Source organism: Ostrinia furnacalis, unplaced genomic scaffold (genome assembly GCF_004193835.3).
Source record: "Ostrinia furnacalis isolate ACB-3 unplaced genomic scaffold, ASM419383v2 OfSCF7582, whole genome shotgun sequence".
Classification (NCBI taxonomy): Eukaryota; Metazoa; Arthropoda; class Insecta; order Lepidoptera; family Crambidae; genus Ostrinia; species Ostrinia furnacalis.
In genome coordinates, this window is record NW_021137821.1 from 576,650 (window position 1) to 590,303 (window position 13,654).

Here is a 13,654-nt window from a genome sequence, read left to right on the forward strand (position 1 = left end):
ATACCATAGTAATACTATCATAGCACCTTCGTCCTGGATGCCTGATCAACACTTATTCCATTAGGTAAGATGAAGGCCAAAAGCTTCTTCGTTGTGGATAAAACATCAATCAAATTTTGTGACATATCCGTATAAATAAATACATGGATTTGTTTCCCACCAAACTTGGACAAATTATGTACATATCTTTAGTTAACTATTTGTCGAAGTGCCTAAATAAATGTTGGACGTGACATTAAATGTTCAATTTATATAATTTAAAAAAGTGTAGGTAGGGTAATTGTGCCGGTTTTCCGTCCAGCACCTGTTTTCGTCCATTTGACCGACTTGCCACAAACAAATACGGAAAATTAGAATACAAACCTAACTTTCCGTGCAAGTTTGGACTTGTTACAATCTATAATATCTAAGTAACAGTTCTGCCTGCATGAAAATGTAATTTGACAAGTAATAACTCCAAAAAAATCTACGGAAGTTGCTGCTGCACACAGGTGAATGGAAAACGTCGTCAAGTTAGAAAAAAAACGTGCCGGTAGGGAACTTTCATGGTATGTTTCATTACTGTTTTAGCTACTTTACGTAATTTTTTTGGCACGTATGTCTAATTATTAGCATAATAAACACTATTTTAAGGGTTNCCCTCTTGATGTTTGTTAGCTAGGTCATTGCCAATAGAGCTAAAGCTACAGACACCTATTAAATGCTATACGAAGCGTACGAAGTCAGCATCAAACGACGCTATACGCTGTGAACATCTGAAGGAGACCACAACAGTACATTTCTATAGTAAGTATTGTGACGATGGCCTACGGCGTTTATTGGAGACCACAGCCTAACAGAGAACTCTACTACCGGGGTAATTTCTGCCCTGTGGCGCCATTTCTCTTGCATTTCTTCTGAAACACCATTTCCAATGAAGTGGCCACATTTGTGGGCACATCACAATGCTACGGCCGCACTAAAACCGGCGTTATTGCCTTTAAAGGCTGCTGTTTGATTTACGCAAGTCCGCATTGAGATGCGCACGCGCCGTTTCTTTGTTATCTCCCGCCCAGTAGAAGTTGTTTGAGTAAGCTCATTTCTCTGAGAAACAGACCCAGAGTATTGCAGAAGTCTCATTCAAACCACGTCATCTGTGATGAAGAGGAAATGTTCCGTGGTCGATGATAAGAGAAGGCACTGTTCCGTTAAAAAAGTATTGTAATAACATACTTTTGTTGTAAATAATGTAATGAATGATCAGTGACAGATTTTATTTTAAAATCCAAACTGCCAGGAACTTTTTCTAGGGAGACTGATATCATGTAGACATGATGTCGACGAAATATTATACCAAATTGACTTCGGAATTTGTCTGATTTAACAACATTTAACTCATTCATCAACACTTTTCCTATTACTTATGTAAAAGAAGCAAAATATTGAATATTTATTTATGCAAATTACAAACAAGGCGTTACTCGTCCTTTGATCTTCCTATTTGATAGTTTATTGAAGTAATATTTATTGTGTTACGTAAAGGAACTTTCATTTTAGCACCTTTCTTTTCATTTTTTGTAATACCTAAACAACATTGTGTCTATTTACATTAACTTTCAGATTTGATTAGGTTTTGAGTATCTGTTTTACTTACCAACTTTTTTATTTGTTACAGACCGCAGCCGCCATGTTTAATTTCATCAAGAAGTCCACCGTCCTGGCGGGCGGCGACGGCGGCGGCTGCGAGGAGAGAGACGGCGACAAGGAGAGGAGGAAACGGGAGAAGAAAGAGAGGAAAGAGCGGGAGAAAAGAGAGAGGATAGCTGCCGGCCTCGAGGAACCCTTGAGGCTGGAAGAGGTGAGATATTACCTTATTTTTTAATTATTTATGATTTTTAGTCTTCTATTGAAAAAGCTGGGATTAAATTGGATAGGGTNTATAGGGTGCGTCAACGGCGCGTGTACCAAAAATCATTCTGGTGTGAGATTTTAGGTACGATGACCCGCCAGAGGTGTCGTAGACTAATTCCATCACTAAGAAATATTTTAATTAAAATAATGTAATCCTTGAACCCATATTAACAGTCTAAACATACCATGGTAATACTATCATACCACCTTCGTCCCGGATGCCTGATCATCACTTATTCCATAAGGTAAGATGTAGGCCAAAAGCTTCTTCGTTGTGGATAAAACATCAATCAAATTTTGTGACATATCCGTATAAATAAATACATGAATTTGTTTCCTACCAAACTTGGACAAATTATGTAGGTACATAATCTTTAGTTAACTATTTGTCGAAGTGCCTAAATAAATGTTGGACGTGACATTAAATGTTCAATTTATATAATTTAAAAAAGTGTACACGTTTCTTTCGTCGACAGGTAACTGATAGTTCAGTAATAAAGATTAACTAATTGATTGTTTCAGTAATTATTGTATATTATGTATACCTGGCTAATTTAAAGTTTTTGCTTGATTAGGAATTTATTTATTGCTATTCCATCTGCAATTTAAATTCTGTCACAAGTTTCCAATATCGGTACTTGTTGGAAAACGTATTAATAATTCACATTTAACTTCACTTATTAAGGACCCCATGATCCAGTTAATCCTTTATCCAAATTTAGCACAAAAAAGTTATCGCACTTGAGGTGACATCACCTCAAGTGACCACGCCGAAGGTGGAAGTGAGCTTCCTCGACCTCAGAGGACTACATCGTTACTTCTAACCTCCAGCTGCCGAAATAAAACAATGCTGTTCTGTTACATTGTTATTTTGTCGAACCGGGCGATAGACTTGCGTGAGATGGTGGTAGTAGTAGTACCTAACCAGCCGGGCTAGGATGTGCGCCGTGATAAAATCTTATCTAATGATTTTAGACAACAAACGTGCTAATCGCGTAAAATTTATAAAATGGCGCGATAAAAGATTATCGCGGCGCGTATCCTAGGCATTCCTATGCCACAAGTTAACCAAACTGCAGAAAAATTTGCCTCTACTGGGAGGGAACCCAACATATCATTGTGAATACATTAATCTGGTTGTTTTAACGTTGGGTTGTTCTCAAGGTCTAACATTATTGTGAACCATTATTTACGACGCAAACCATCTCAAGATTTGCATTTACCGGACCAAGACCAAGATAAATCTCTCTATTATAAATCAATGTCAGTTCTGAAGAGTCTGAGGAAAATGTCAGGTTTTGCAGTAAATTTTGCAGGACGGCATTGTTATTACGTGATTACCTATACGAAAACGTATTCTTAGGTTCTATACGAAAACGATCATACAACTCTATTCTTTGGGTATGAATTCAAGCCAATTTGAATTTAATATTTGGATAAATATTTTAATTCTTAAGTGCACAGACGACGTACTCGTACTTTGCTGTTACTTTGGGATTTTATGCATGTTTTCCAAAAACGACTGGACAAATGATGAAACCTTACAATTTTCTAGTCATCAGAATAGAACATGGTTGTAATTTTTATCAAATCTACGCGGGCAAAGTCGCATGCAAAAGCTAGTATTTTAGATCCTCGACAATTCGGCATTCAAATACCAGTTCTACGATATTTGGATAAACAGAATAGATATGATCTCACCGACTTACCCGTTTTCTGTCGCAATAGGTCATAGCGGGGTGGATTGCACCATCGCCGTGGCATTCAACATCTTCTGAATGCAAGTGGCATTTGCTTGATTAGCCTCCTTAGCTACAAAGCTGTGCATTTTCTTTGCGTGAGTCATTGGGTCAAATAATCAGTATTAGAGGTAAAGTTTGTGAATTTGTTTCAGGAGGTGAATGGATTCTTCTTCTTTTTCTTAGACATTTCCCATTGGGGTCGGCTCTCCTCATTCTGCGGCGCCAGGGCAGTCTGTCCTGGGCCTGGGTAGTGGAAACATTTGTTTGGATTACTTCTTATTCGATTTGGAATAAGAAGTAATGTTGTGTGAGATTTTTTGGTTTGTTTTTTATCTCTTTTTATATCACTGCACCTACCTACTATGTACGCTGTAGTACGTGCATATAAGACTGGCACCGGCTGAAAACCAGCGCTGCATGGACCTAGTGCCGTACAGCTTACGCTGAGCCGGATGCCCTTGTCACCTTGGTCTTAATAGTTAAACTGTGTTCATGTGTTGTTTCTTTTTTGTTATGGTGACAATAAAGGTTTATTTATTTATTTAATCCAAACTTATGTTGGCTTTGGAATTTTTTCATAGGTATTTTTGTGACAGAAAGAAATTCGGGCGATGCAACTGGCAAAAGTTAGCATATTGATACACGTATGATATCGTAAGAAAATGAATGGGTTTTGGTCATAGGACAGTAGGACTAACTTCCCGATTTGATCATTAGCAGACTCTTTGTAAGGTCCTACCAAAATCCACGCGGGCAAAGCCGCGGGCACGTGCTAATTCATTAAGTTTTGTTTTGTTTTAAAAATAGCTAATTTAAGATTCTGATGTAGCACCTAATGGACNAAGCTGTGCATTTTCTTTGCGTGAGTCATTGGGTCAAATAATCAATAATTTAGGGATAAAGTTTGTGAGTTTGTTCTAGGAGGTGAATGGATTCTTCTTCTTTTTCTTAGCCATTTCCCATTGCGGTCGGCTTTCCTCGTTCTGCGGAGCCAGGAAAATCTGTCCGGTAGTCGAAACATTTGTTTGGAAATATTACTACTTCTTGTTCGATTTGGAAAATTATTTCATAGGTATTTTTGTGACAGAAAGAAATTCGGGCGATGCAACTGGCAAAAGTTAGCATACACGTATGATATCGTAAGAAAATGAACGGGCTTTGGTCATAGGACAGTAGGACTAACTTCCTGATTTGATCATTAGCAGACTCTTTGTCCACGCGGGCAAAGCCGCGGGCAAATGTTTTGCTTTTAAAACGGCGGGTTTTGTTTTGCTTTGTTTATAAATATGTAGCTAATTTAAGATCCTGATGTAGCACCTGATTATTCAGACTTACTAATAACTTAGCGATGTCGGAAATCGAAATGCATTTTGCATTTTGGGTTACTAATGTGGCAATTAGTTAAAATTGCAAAATCGATCGTTGATTACAAAACGATGGACGATTACATAAAACTGAATCGGGGTTAGACTAAAATTTGAATAAGTATGCCTAATTCTAAAGAAATACTAGGTTATCTAACGAATAAAGAAAATTCTCATCAGATTCAAATCCTATCTGATACAGTCGGTAATTTCAGTAACTTCTCAAGTACTTAAACGATTATCCTTGTCAATTATTATCGCATACGAGACCTTATCATCGATATCGACCACCGTGTTATCAGCATCGCTCTCAACAACTTGTTATCTCGGTAATTGACCGCTAGCGATAACAGAGCATTGGAGGTCCAAGATTCAATGACCCAGATAAGCGTTATTGCTGTAAGATTGAAATGTATGTTTAGATAAACACCTGTTCCTTCCTCGTTGATTGCAGTTTAGATAACGATTTTGAAATCACAAAGAATTGAATTTTGGGCGTGTCCAAACGTTTACCAAATGTCTTTATAATTTTATTAACAGTTGGTTTCTACAGCAAATAGGGCAGGGGTCTCAAAGACTTTTCCTCGTCTTTTAAATTTTTGTTTTTTACTTTCGCAAAAGGAAAATTTTGGATGGACAATATTTTCCAAATTCAAGTCACCTGACTGCCTAAACAGCGCACTAGTGTCACAGAATAAGTAATAGTACCATGCTAGTGTTTAATAATAATAGCTCTACGTGTAATATTCCTACATAAACTCGATAATAAACCCGTCGAGTGGTAAAATGACATAATAGTCTCTGTAAACTGTATTGTATGGTGCAATCTATAAATTGAAATCGAATCACGGATAAAATACAGTTACCTGAAAACTGTCTCACAAATCATTTGCCGTTATGCTTCAGCTATCAAGTTGGCTGATTTATTACCATTTGTGTCATGTTCTATTAGACAATTTACCGTGTTTATGTCAACAAATGCTTTGGTAACTGTCAATAAACCGAATTCGTGGAATATTTGGTTCTAGCTGCCAGCTGTGCCCGCGACTTCGTACGCGTCAAAATCGTTGATATTTTTTTCCGTTTTTGCAGAATTTTTCAAATCGGTCCAGTAGTTCTTGAGCTTTATCTGAAGTATTAGTATACATAGATTAGGCTGTTTGTAGATCGGACAATGTCGGCGCATACGTTAACGGTGTAGCTTCTGTTTATTTTATATTAATGGTTACGGTTGGTGAACACAGCCGGTGTTCGGTGGCTAGAGAGAGTACGATGGGAGAGGTTCGCAGGCTACTTGATGTGCATCTGTAACATTATATTGGGTCAACGTGGGATTGCGATCTGGGATGTATTTTTTGTTTGGAACTTCCACATGCACCAGACACTATCATTAATAATGTCATCAATGAAACTGGCATTCCTTTCTTCGGTAATTAATTAACGGGACTATTCCCGTCATTCCTTCATTATAAGCCCCTTCGTCCACCTTATAGTTTACTTTTGTTTTTCGTCTTTAGTCATTTTAACCCCTATCAGAAAAAGGGGTGTTAAAAGTTTGACCTTTGGCATTGCAGTTTCCTAAACCGGGAATAACTTTGACCCCTTTTGTATCTTCACTGGTCAAGATTTGAGCAGTGCTAATTAATTTCTGCTGCCTTTCTTTACGTTTTCTTAGTAGACAATGCCCCGTCTAACATTTTGAGTTCGTTCTAATCACCGATGTTTGTTGATCCTCAGCTGTTTTGATTTTCTGTTTACAAACTAAACAGCATGCCAATTATCATTGTTTGGCTGTTGTTAGTGCAGTGCTGAGGACTCGAGGTGCTAGGTCATGTGTGGTCTTTGATTAGCTGTCTGCGATGGAGGAACTGTATAAACTCGAGTCGAGTGGTTTCAAGATGATTGGATGGGCTCTCAGCGCTCTGGTATAGTTAAATCAACGTACTGTACAGTCGAATGCACATCAGGTTATACTATTTGCTGCAAAATAGCTCCTATTTACAGGCACATAAGGTGCCAGTGTTGCTTGATGTGTTGTGACTTTTTGTGTACAATGACTGTGAGAGTTGTGTTATACTGCTGTGATAGACGAAAAGTGTTGAATACAATTAAATTGATGGAATAGAATTGAATTCCTAAATGTTTTAGAAGTCTTATCGATTTATAATGTTTAGATGGTTTAGCGTTTTGACTGTTACTAATCGACTTTACTCGTGTTTTAATCGAGTTAGATATTAGATTATAGTGTACCTATGTAAGTCTTCCCGTTTCATGTTGTCATCCAATTGTATCGATAGAAAGAGTCAAGGCACGCAAGGTCATCCCATCCCCAAATCTATTGCATCTGGCTCGAGTGCATGCGCTCGGAGAATTTCGTTAATTAATAACCAATTAAGCTAAATTGAACGTTATTGCTGTTGTAATTTGGATCCTCCGTCGTCAGAGTCCAGTGGTTTCGCCTCGTGTTTTCAAAATTCAAAAGAAAGTTTTTTGTCCGTCTCGAAATAAGATTCCGACAATTAAGACGGAAACCAGTTTCGGCATAATTGTAACACTTTCGGTGTTCGTGATTAAATTTCGAGTGGCCGAGTGTGGCTGACATGGAATGCTGTTTTTCGCAATTACAGGAACTTGTTGGGTTTCGTCACAGCTGCCAGTAAGTCGCGCGAAACGTAATTTATGACGTATGTGTCTTCTGTCGCACTTTGAATTTTATGTCTTCTGTTGACACCTTACATAGTTTACTTAGGTCTATATCTCTCTACAACCACGTGTTATTATGAAGTTATGAACTGAATGTTATGCTAGCCAGTTACAATCTGAACCGGTGATAGTGTTTGATAAATTACAGCCTTTTGTTTTGCTCTATCCATGCATACGCAAGCAAAGCAATTTGCGAATGGCTCTCTAATTGCTCAAGGTAAAAAGTATTAGATTACAAGTGGTGCGTCGCACGCGTTATTCTAATCTCCTGCCATTCTGCACGTCAGATTTACCAATCTATTTTGTTAGTACGACCTTCATGCTCATTGGGCCGTGTCCACCGGATAGGTATTACCGCCATTTACTCAATTCTGTTTTGTTGTTACAGGTTCGACGATCTCTGAAATTACGGGGCAGACGCAAAGAAAAGGAGAAACTACCCTCCGGCATCACCGCCGACTACACCGCCTCATTGTTCGCTCACCTGGAACAAGACTCCAATTATTCCAACTACCCGCTGATACCTACCTCGGGGTCTAACTCCAACTTAAGTGACGAGAATAACCATCTATCTCCCGGATACCCCACGACCCACAGCTGGACTAAAAAGGACAGCGTCCTGCAATCAGACAGCTCAGAAACATCGCTGAATTCTCTAAACAACCCAAACAACGCCAATAACAGCCCGCGACAACCGCCTAATCTACCTCCGATTCCACCACGACCTCCGAAACGAGGAATCCTGAAAGGGCCTCGTCTAAGCAATACTAGTTCTAATTCTCAAGAGAGCAATGCTCAAAGCAGCGATACTGTGGACTACATAAATGGTCAAGATCCGAATTTGCTGGCACGGAATACGCAGCAGAATGAGGTCATATGCTATGGCATCCCACCTTCGAAAAGCACGTCGTCTAGCGATGACATACAACAGCTGCAAATGTTCACAAAGAAGGTCATCCACAGTCCAGTGGATACGCAGTATAAAAACTATAAGAACAATGCGAATAACCCGTCGATTGTCACCCAAGACGTAGACGAAATACCAAAGACGAACGGAAACAATTACATTGGAGTCACTTCCACGTCTCCAAGTGCTGATTCTTTAACCGACACGACTACGAACTCTTCGTTTGCTACTCCGCCGTTTTCTACCTCGCCTGTTGGTGAATCACAAGGCTTCCATAGATGGTCTAGGACTAGCAACTTCGAAGATGTGTATTTGCCTTTACCGTCACTGACCCCGTTACAATTACCTAAGCCCAGAATGCTAACGATACAAAGGCAGAAATCTCCTAGGAATGACTTTGGATTTAGTCTTCGAAGGGCTATGGTTCAGGAGCGTGTGTTCATAGGGGATATCAAAGATTTCAATGGTCATGAGGAGAACGGACTTCCAAACGGTGATAGCAAATACAATGGCAATATTTCGAATGGCCTGAATAGCAAATTGACTTATAAAGCAGTGATTCTAGCTGAACCTGGATCTTATCCTGGCGCTAGTGAGACGGGGCTCCTTCCCGGGGACAGACTTTTGGAAGTGAACGGTGTTAGTGTGGAAGGCAAAAGTAGGGAAGACGTGATTGACCTGATCAAGAGCAGCCATGATTCCGTCACTATAAAGGTCAGTATGAGTTTCTAATTATTTATTTGTCAGTTTAAGTTCAGTTACTTACGTCAATCATCGTTACCTATGCAACTTTACTGATAAATAAAAAATTGATTAACTTTTTGATGTATTTTATAAACATAAATTAACAGATTCATTAGGCTCATAATAAACTTTAATTTGACGAATAGTCGTTTAGTTTGAAGATTTATTTAGTGCAATTTGTTAAAATAATACGAGTGTTATAATAACAAATTACAAACAAACGGTAAACTTTAAGGATAGCGTGACTAGTGACTATTTCGATGCATTCAATCAGGTGTTGTGTAGTCAGAAATGATTTGTAAATGTATGATTTGTAATGAACTAATTTATGTAATAAACGTTTTGAACTAACTCCGTTCTAATAACAACTGTTAAACTTCAATGGTAACTACTACCACTAACTAAAAAAAATCATCTCGATAGTTATGAATTACTACTAGACAATCGGGACTATTCCCACCTCTCGTTTCCACCGCTGCAACTCCTGTGTAGCCAGGATCTACAGCTTGAGGTCAAGTTTGTCCCGGGGGAAAGTTAAACTGTCATTGGACCCGCAACGAAATTAATCAAAAGAACAGGAGGAGTTCGAAGTAGAGTTCTACTAGAGAATGTTTTGGTGTCATTAGTATGACATTTTGTGATTAGAAAAAAATCACACGCAATTTGCTAATTTGCTAAATGTTCACAACATAACCAACTATTAAGAGACCATAAGAACTTGCGGCTTTCTCATAAGTTGAAAAAGCGTGTGTGAACTTGCAATATACAGGTTTTTGTCTTAAACTTGATGATTTGGTTAAACGGTTGTTTTATACGTTCTCCTCTAAATGTGGGTTAATTGTTTTTGCTTTGTCTGTGAAACAATACGCACACTATTGTTTAGTATGAACAACTAATTCCTTTCATATTGTTTGTATCAAGTGGAAGTGTGGCATTGTCTTGACTGCGACAGAAAGTAAAAGAATAGTTTTATTATTTTGATAAGCTATTTATTACATTAAAGTATAATAACTTTTAAGTCTACTGACTACCACCACAGAATACATAATAGTAGCAACAGANACTTGAATTAATTCTTCAAATTGATTTGATCCTTTAATCTTACACCTAATCTAATAATTCGAATCAGCCAACCCTTCGCTCTCTGTCTGCGTTTCGAAAAAGGTTAGGGACCCTCGAGTTTTGAGGGCACCCGTACTGACCTAGCCTGCCCTTGTAGACCACCTGTTTTATATGTACTAGGAGTCATGGACTTTTATCGATTATGTATTTACTCGTACTAAGTATGATTATCCGTTATCTAGTTGCCCTAGTCTAGTACAAGCACTGTGGCTATGTTATTATTGGAAAAAAATATTTGTGCACTTATTTACTTTCGGGCAGTTCAGAGACAAATATGGCAAACCCACTGTGCAGGAGGATATCCACTATGCACTTCCAGTTGTCACTGATCCTTAGCATGTTAGCAATGTCTTCGGAGGTAGGACGGCCCTTAGTTTGATTACATGGGTGGGTCATGTGGTTCGATATAGCTTCAAACGACTCGCGACGCTGCTTTTGTCTTACAGTANTAACAGTATTGAGTGCTTTTTGACGCTCCTCGGCTTACATCCAGGAGTAGACTCCAAATGTTTAATGACCGTGATGTATCATGAAGAACCTACACCCAGCAGCGAACTATTGTTTGATGATGACGTATCTATCCAGGTGCAGCCAATATCCGAGCTTTGCGAGCTATCCCGACGGCGGGCAGCGGACGGCGGTGGTGACGTAGAACTGGCTGACAGCAACGTGCGCGGCGGCACCCTCAGCCGGTCTGGCAGTCGGAGGTTCACTTCCACTCAGGTACGTCACGCTGTGTGATTTCAAATGGATAGATAAACAAATTCCTATTTTAAACACCACACAAAACTGCCAGAAAATGTTCGAAACAGCTCAATTTAGGCGGTCTAAGTGGTCTTATAGCAACGAAGCGAGATTTTCTCTATAAAACCCGGGTAAAAGACAGTATTGTAGAGTAGAATACGGCCCGACTTCCCGTGGATGTCGTTAGAGATGACTAAGAGAGAAATATGGGAACATCAGGCTTAAAAAAGGTAAAAGTAATCCTTTTGCTTTGATCGCAGTCCTGCACAGGTGATTATATGACCTGACCAGGAGTTCAACTACAAAATGTCAATTTTCTCATTTTTTTGGCGAGGGATTACAGCGACAAACAAAACAATTATAAGTTTCTCTTCGACCTTTAGTTACGGATCAGTACAGTTTACGGTCACTTTCTTATTTCGCAAGGAGTTAAATGCTAATTAATTTCTCGTGAAATGACACAGCTGATCATAATTACTCGCATCAGTGTAAGAAAGGTTGTAAGGAACAATCTTACTTGTGTGTACACTCAGTTGCAATATGCAATTGTGTCCAATATAAACGAATTGAATGGCCGACTATCCTTGTCACTGCGTGTGAGTCACCAATCACTTCGTGAATTTAAGGCATGGTGCAGACAGACAATTTTCTTGAGGAACAAATTATTGTGATAATGTTTGGTCAATAATCATAATCATAACATAACCATATTTTTTTCAATATAATAATTGACCATATTTCGAGAGCACGGCTGCGCGAGTCCTAATTTTGTTTTTATGAATAATCCGAAAAAAAAAGCAGAATGAATCATCTTTGTAGCTTTTCCTTTCCCTGGTCTTAATAATTTCACCACTTTATTTGAGCATGATGTGTCATTGACATCTGTATTTGCTGTGAGTGAAACTAAATGTGAATCAGCTGCACTTCTGCAGATGGTCACTGTTTGTCAAGTGTCACTATAGTTCATGAAAAGTCGGCTTCATCCTTTTGCCATACTCATAATCAAAGTCCAAGGTCCACACTTAGTTACCTTAAGAGTTCTTTTTTATTTAGCTTGAGAATAGAATCCTAGTATCACTGCGTGCGACCGGTATCGATTTCTTGTGACCGCTACTATTTTTTTTACAGCTGGCTTGAGTTAGTATAATATTACTTGTCCTATAGAATAGACGAAGTGACCGAGACCCGTGTTATATTTTGACTTGAATATTGCAGTTTACCAGCTAATGGAGGTTTGTGGCCGGCGCCTAACTGACGGCCTTCGCGATTATTTTGACGGGGCATTGCTGTAACGCGATATTGTGTGCGGTGTGGAGCCAAAACCTCAATGCCTGTGATGTAATTTTATTATTTTAGGGTTTTAGGATAAATTTTTTTTATGCTAGACAAGGCAGTCCACAGTGGTATTTGTAGTGGTAAAGTGGTATTTGACCACAATCGCACCTGGTGTTAAGTGAGATGCAGTCTAGGATTATTTAGATTTGAAGTATAAATATTCCGTTGACAGAACATTACACAAAATTGAAAATTCATCATCATTTTTTCCATCGGAGAATTTTGGGTGCTTTTATGGAATTCGTAAATTGAAATTAATTTCAGTGTGTATTAAAGTTGCAGATTCGGCAGTGAATCTGATTCTGAATGCACAATTATCTAATATCTTGATGGAAATCGCAAAATATTAATAAAACCTTAGTTAAAAGTTTGAGAAAATAATTCAAAAAGCTATCGCACAAGCAGCAAGTTCCAAGCCAAAATATAAAAACAAAGCGCATTCGACAGGAAATCCTCTAGTTTCAGTGTTTACATTACATTTTATGATATCTTAGCACGCACTGTGATGAGGCGTTGTCAACTTGTCATCCCGTGTGTCCGCGGCATTACGAAAGGAATGAATGACCGAATTGTTTCGGTTAATTGAAGCAAAACACAGTCGTAATGGCATTATTTGGCGTCGGCGAGCGATTGATTGATTGATGATTGAATGGACTCGACACTTCAATGGTGGAGCTCTCATTCATCTGATTAAAATGCAGTAGGCGACAAATTATGTATTTATTTGTCAATGCTGAAACTTTGATATTTTGGTCAATCTGATAAATAAGTACCTAAATGATAATATTTTAAATATTATGTATTGTTGTAAATATGTAGAGCAAGCCTATATTTATTTTTGAGAATTCGTTTCATTTTGTGATTTTATCGTTCCATTGCAAGGGTTAAATGGGTTGCGGCGACCCAACACGCATGGTGATGAAGTAACAATCTAACTTAATACACATTTCAACCAACTTGAATTTTAGTACAAATGAATAAAACACAAAATCCTGCGGTACCTTTATGCCGGCTAGAAGGTATTATAATTTATTATATTGATGTGTAAACACGCTAATAATTGGTCTTATTTTACTAGGCCATCGATCAACTATTGTAGACTT

At 38.4% G+C, this 13,654-nt stretch overlaps 1 protein-coding gene across 1 annotated transcript; it reads left to right on the top strand.

Moving 5' to 3' along the window:
* Positions 1-1,649: 1,649 nt before the first annotated feature.
* LOC114365318 (ras guanine nucleotide exchange factor E-like) lies at positions 1,650-11,503 on the top strand. The gene is made up of 4 exons (XM_028321849.1): positions 1,650-1,837; positions 8,088-9,320; positions 11,058-11,195; positions 11,477-11,503. The coding sequence occupies exons 1-4, from the start codon at positions 1,667-1,669 to the stop codon at positions 11,501-11,503; spliced, it is 1,569 nt and encodes a 522-aa protein (XP_028177650.1). The 5' UTR covers positions 1,650-1,666.
* Positions 11,504-13,654: the final 2,151 nt, after the last annotated feature.

What these genes read in the sequence shown, in the direction of transcription:
- LOC114365318 (XM_028321849.1), top strand. Translation starts at nt 1,667, where the DNA reads ATGTTTAATTTCATCAAGAAGTCCACCGTCCTGGCGGGCGGCGACGGC. An exon ending in ATGATTCCGTCACTATAAAG is followed by an intron (nt 9,321 to 11,057) that starts GTCAGTATGAGT and finishes GTATCTATCCAG; the next exon opens with GTGCAGCCAATATCCGAGCT. An exon ending in GGAGGTTCACTTCCACTCAG is followed by an intron (nt 11,196 to 11,476) that starts GTACGTCACGCT and finishes CTTTGATCGCAG; the next exon opens with TCCTGCACAGGTGATTATAT.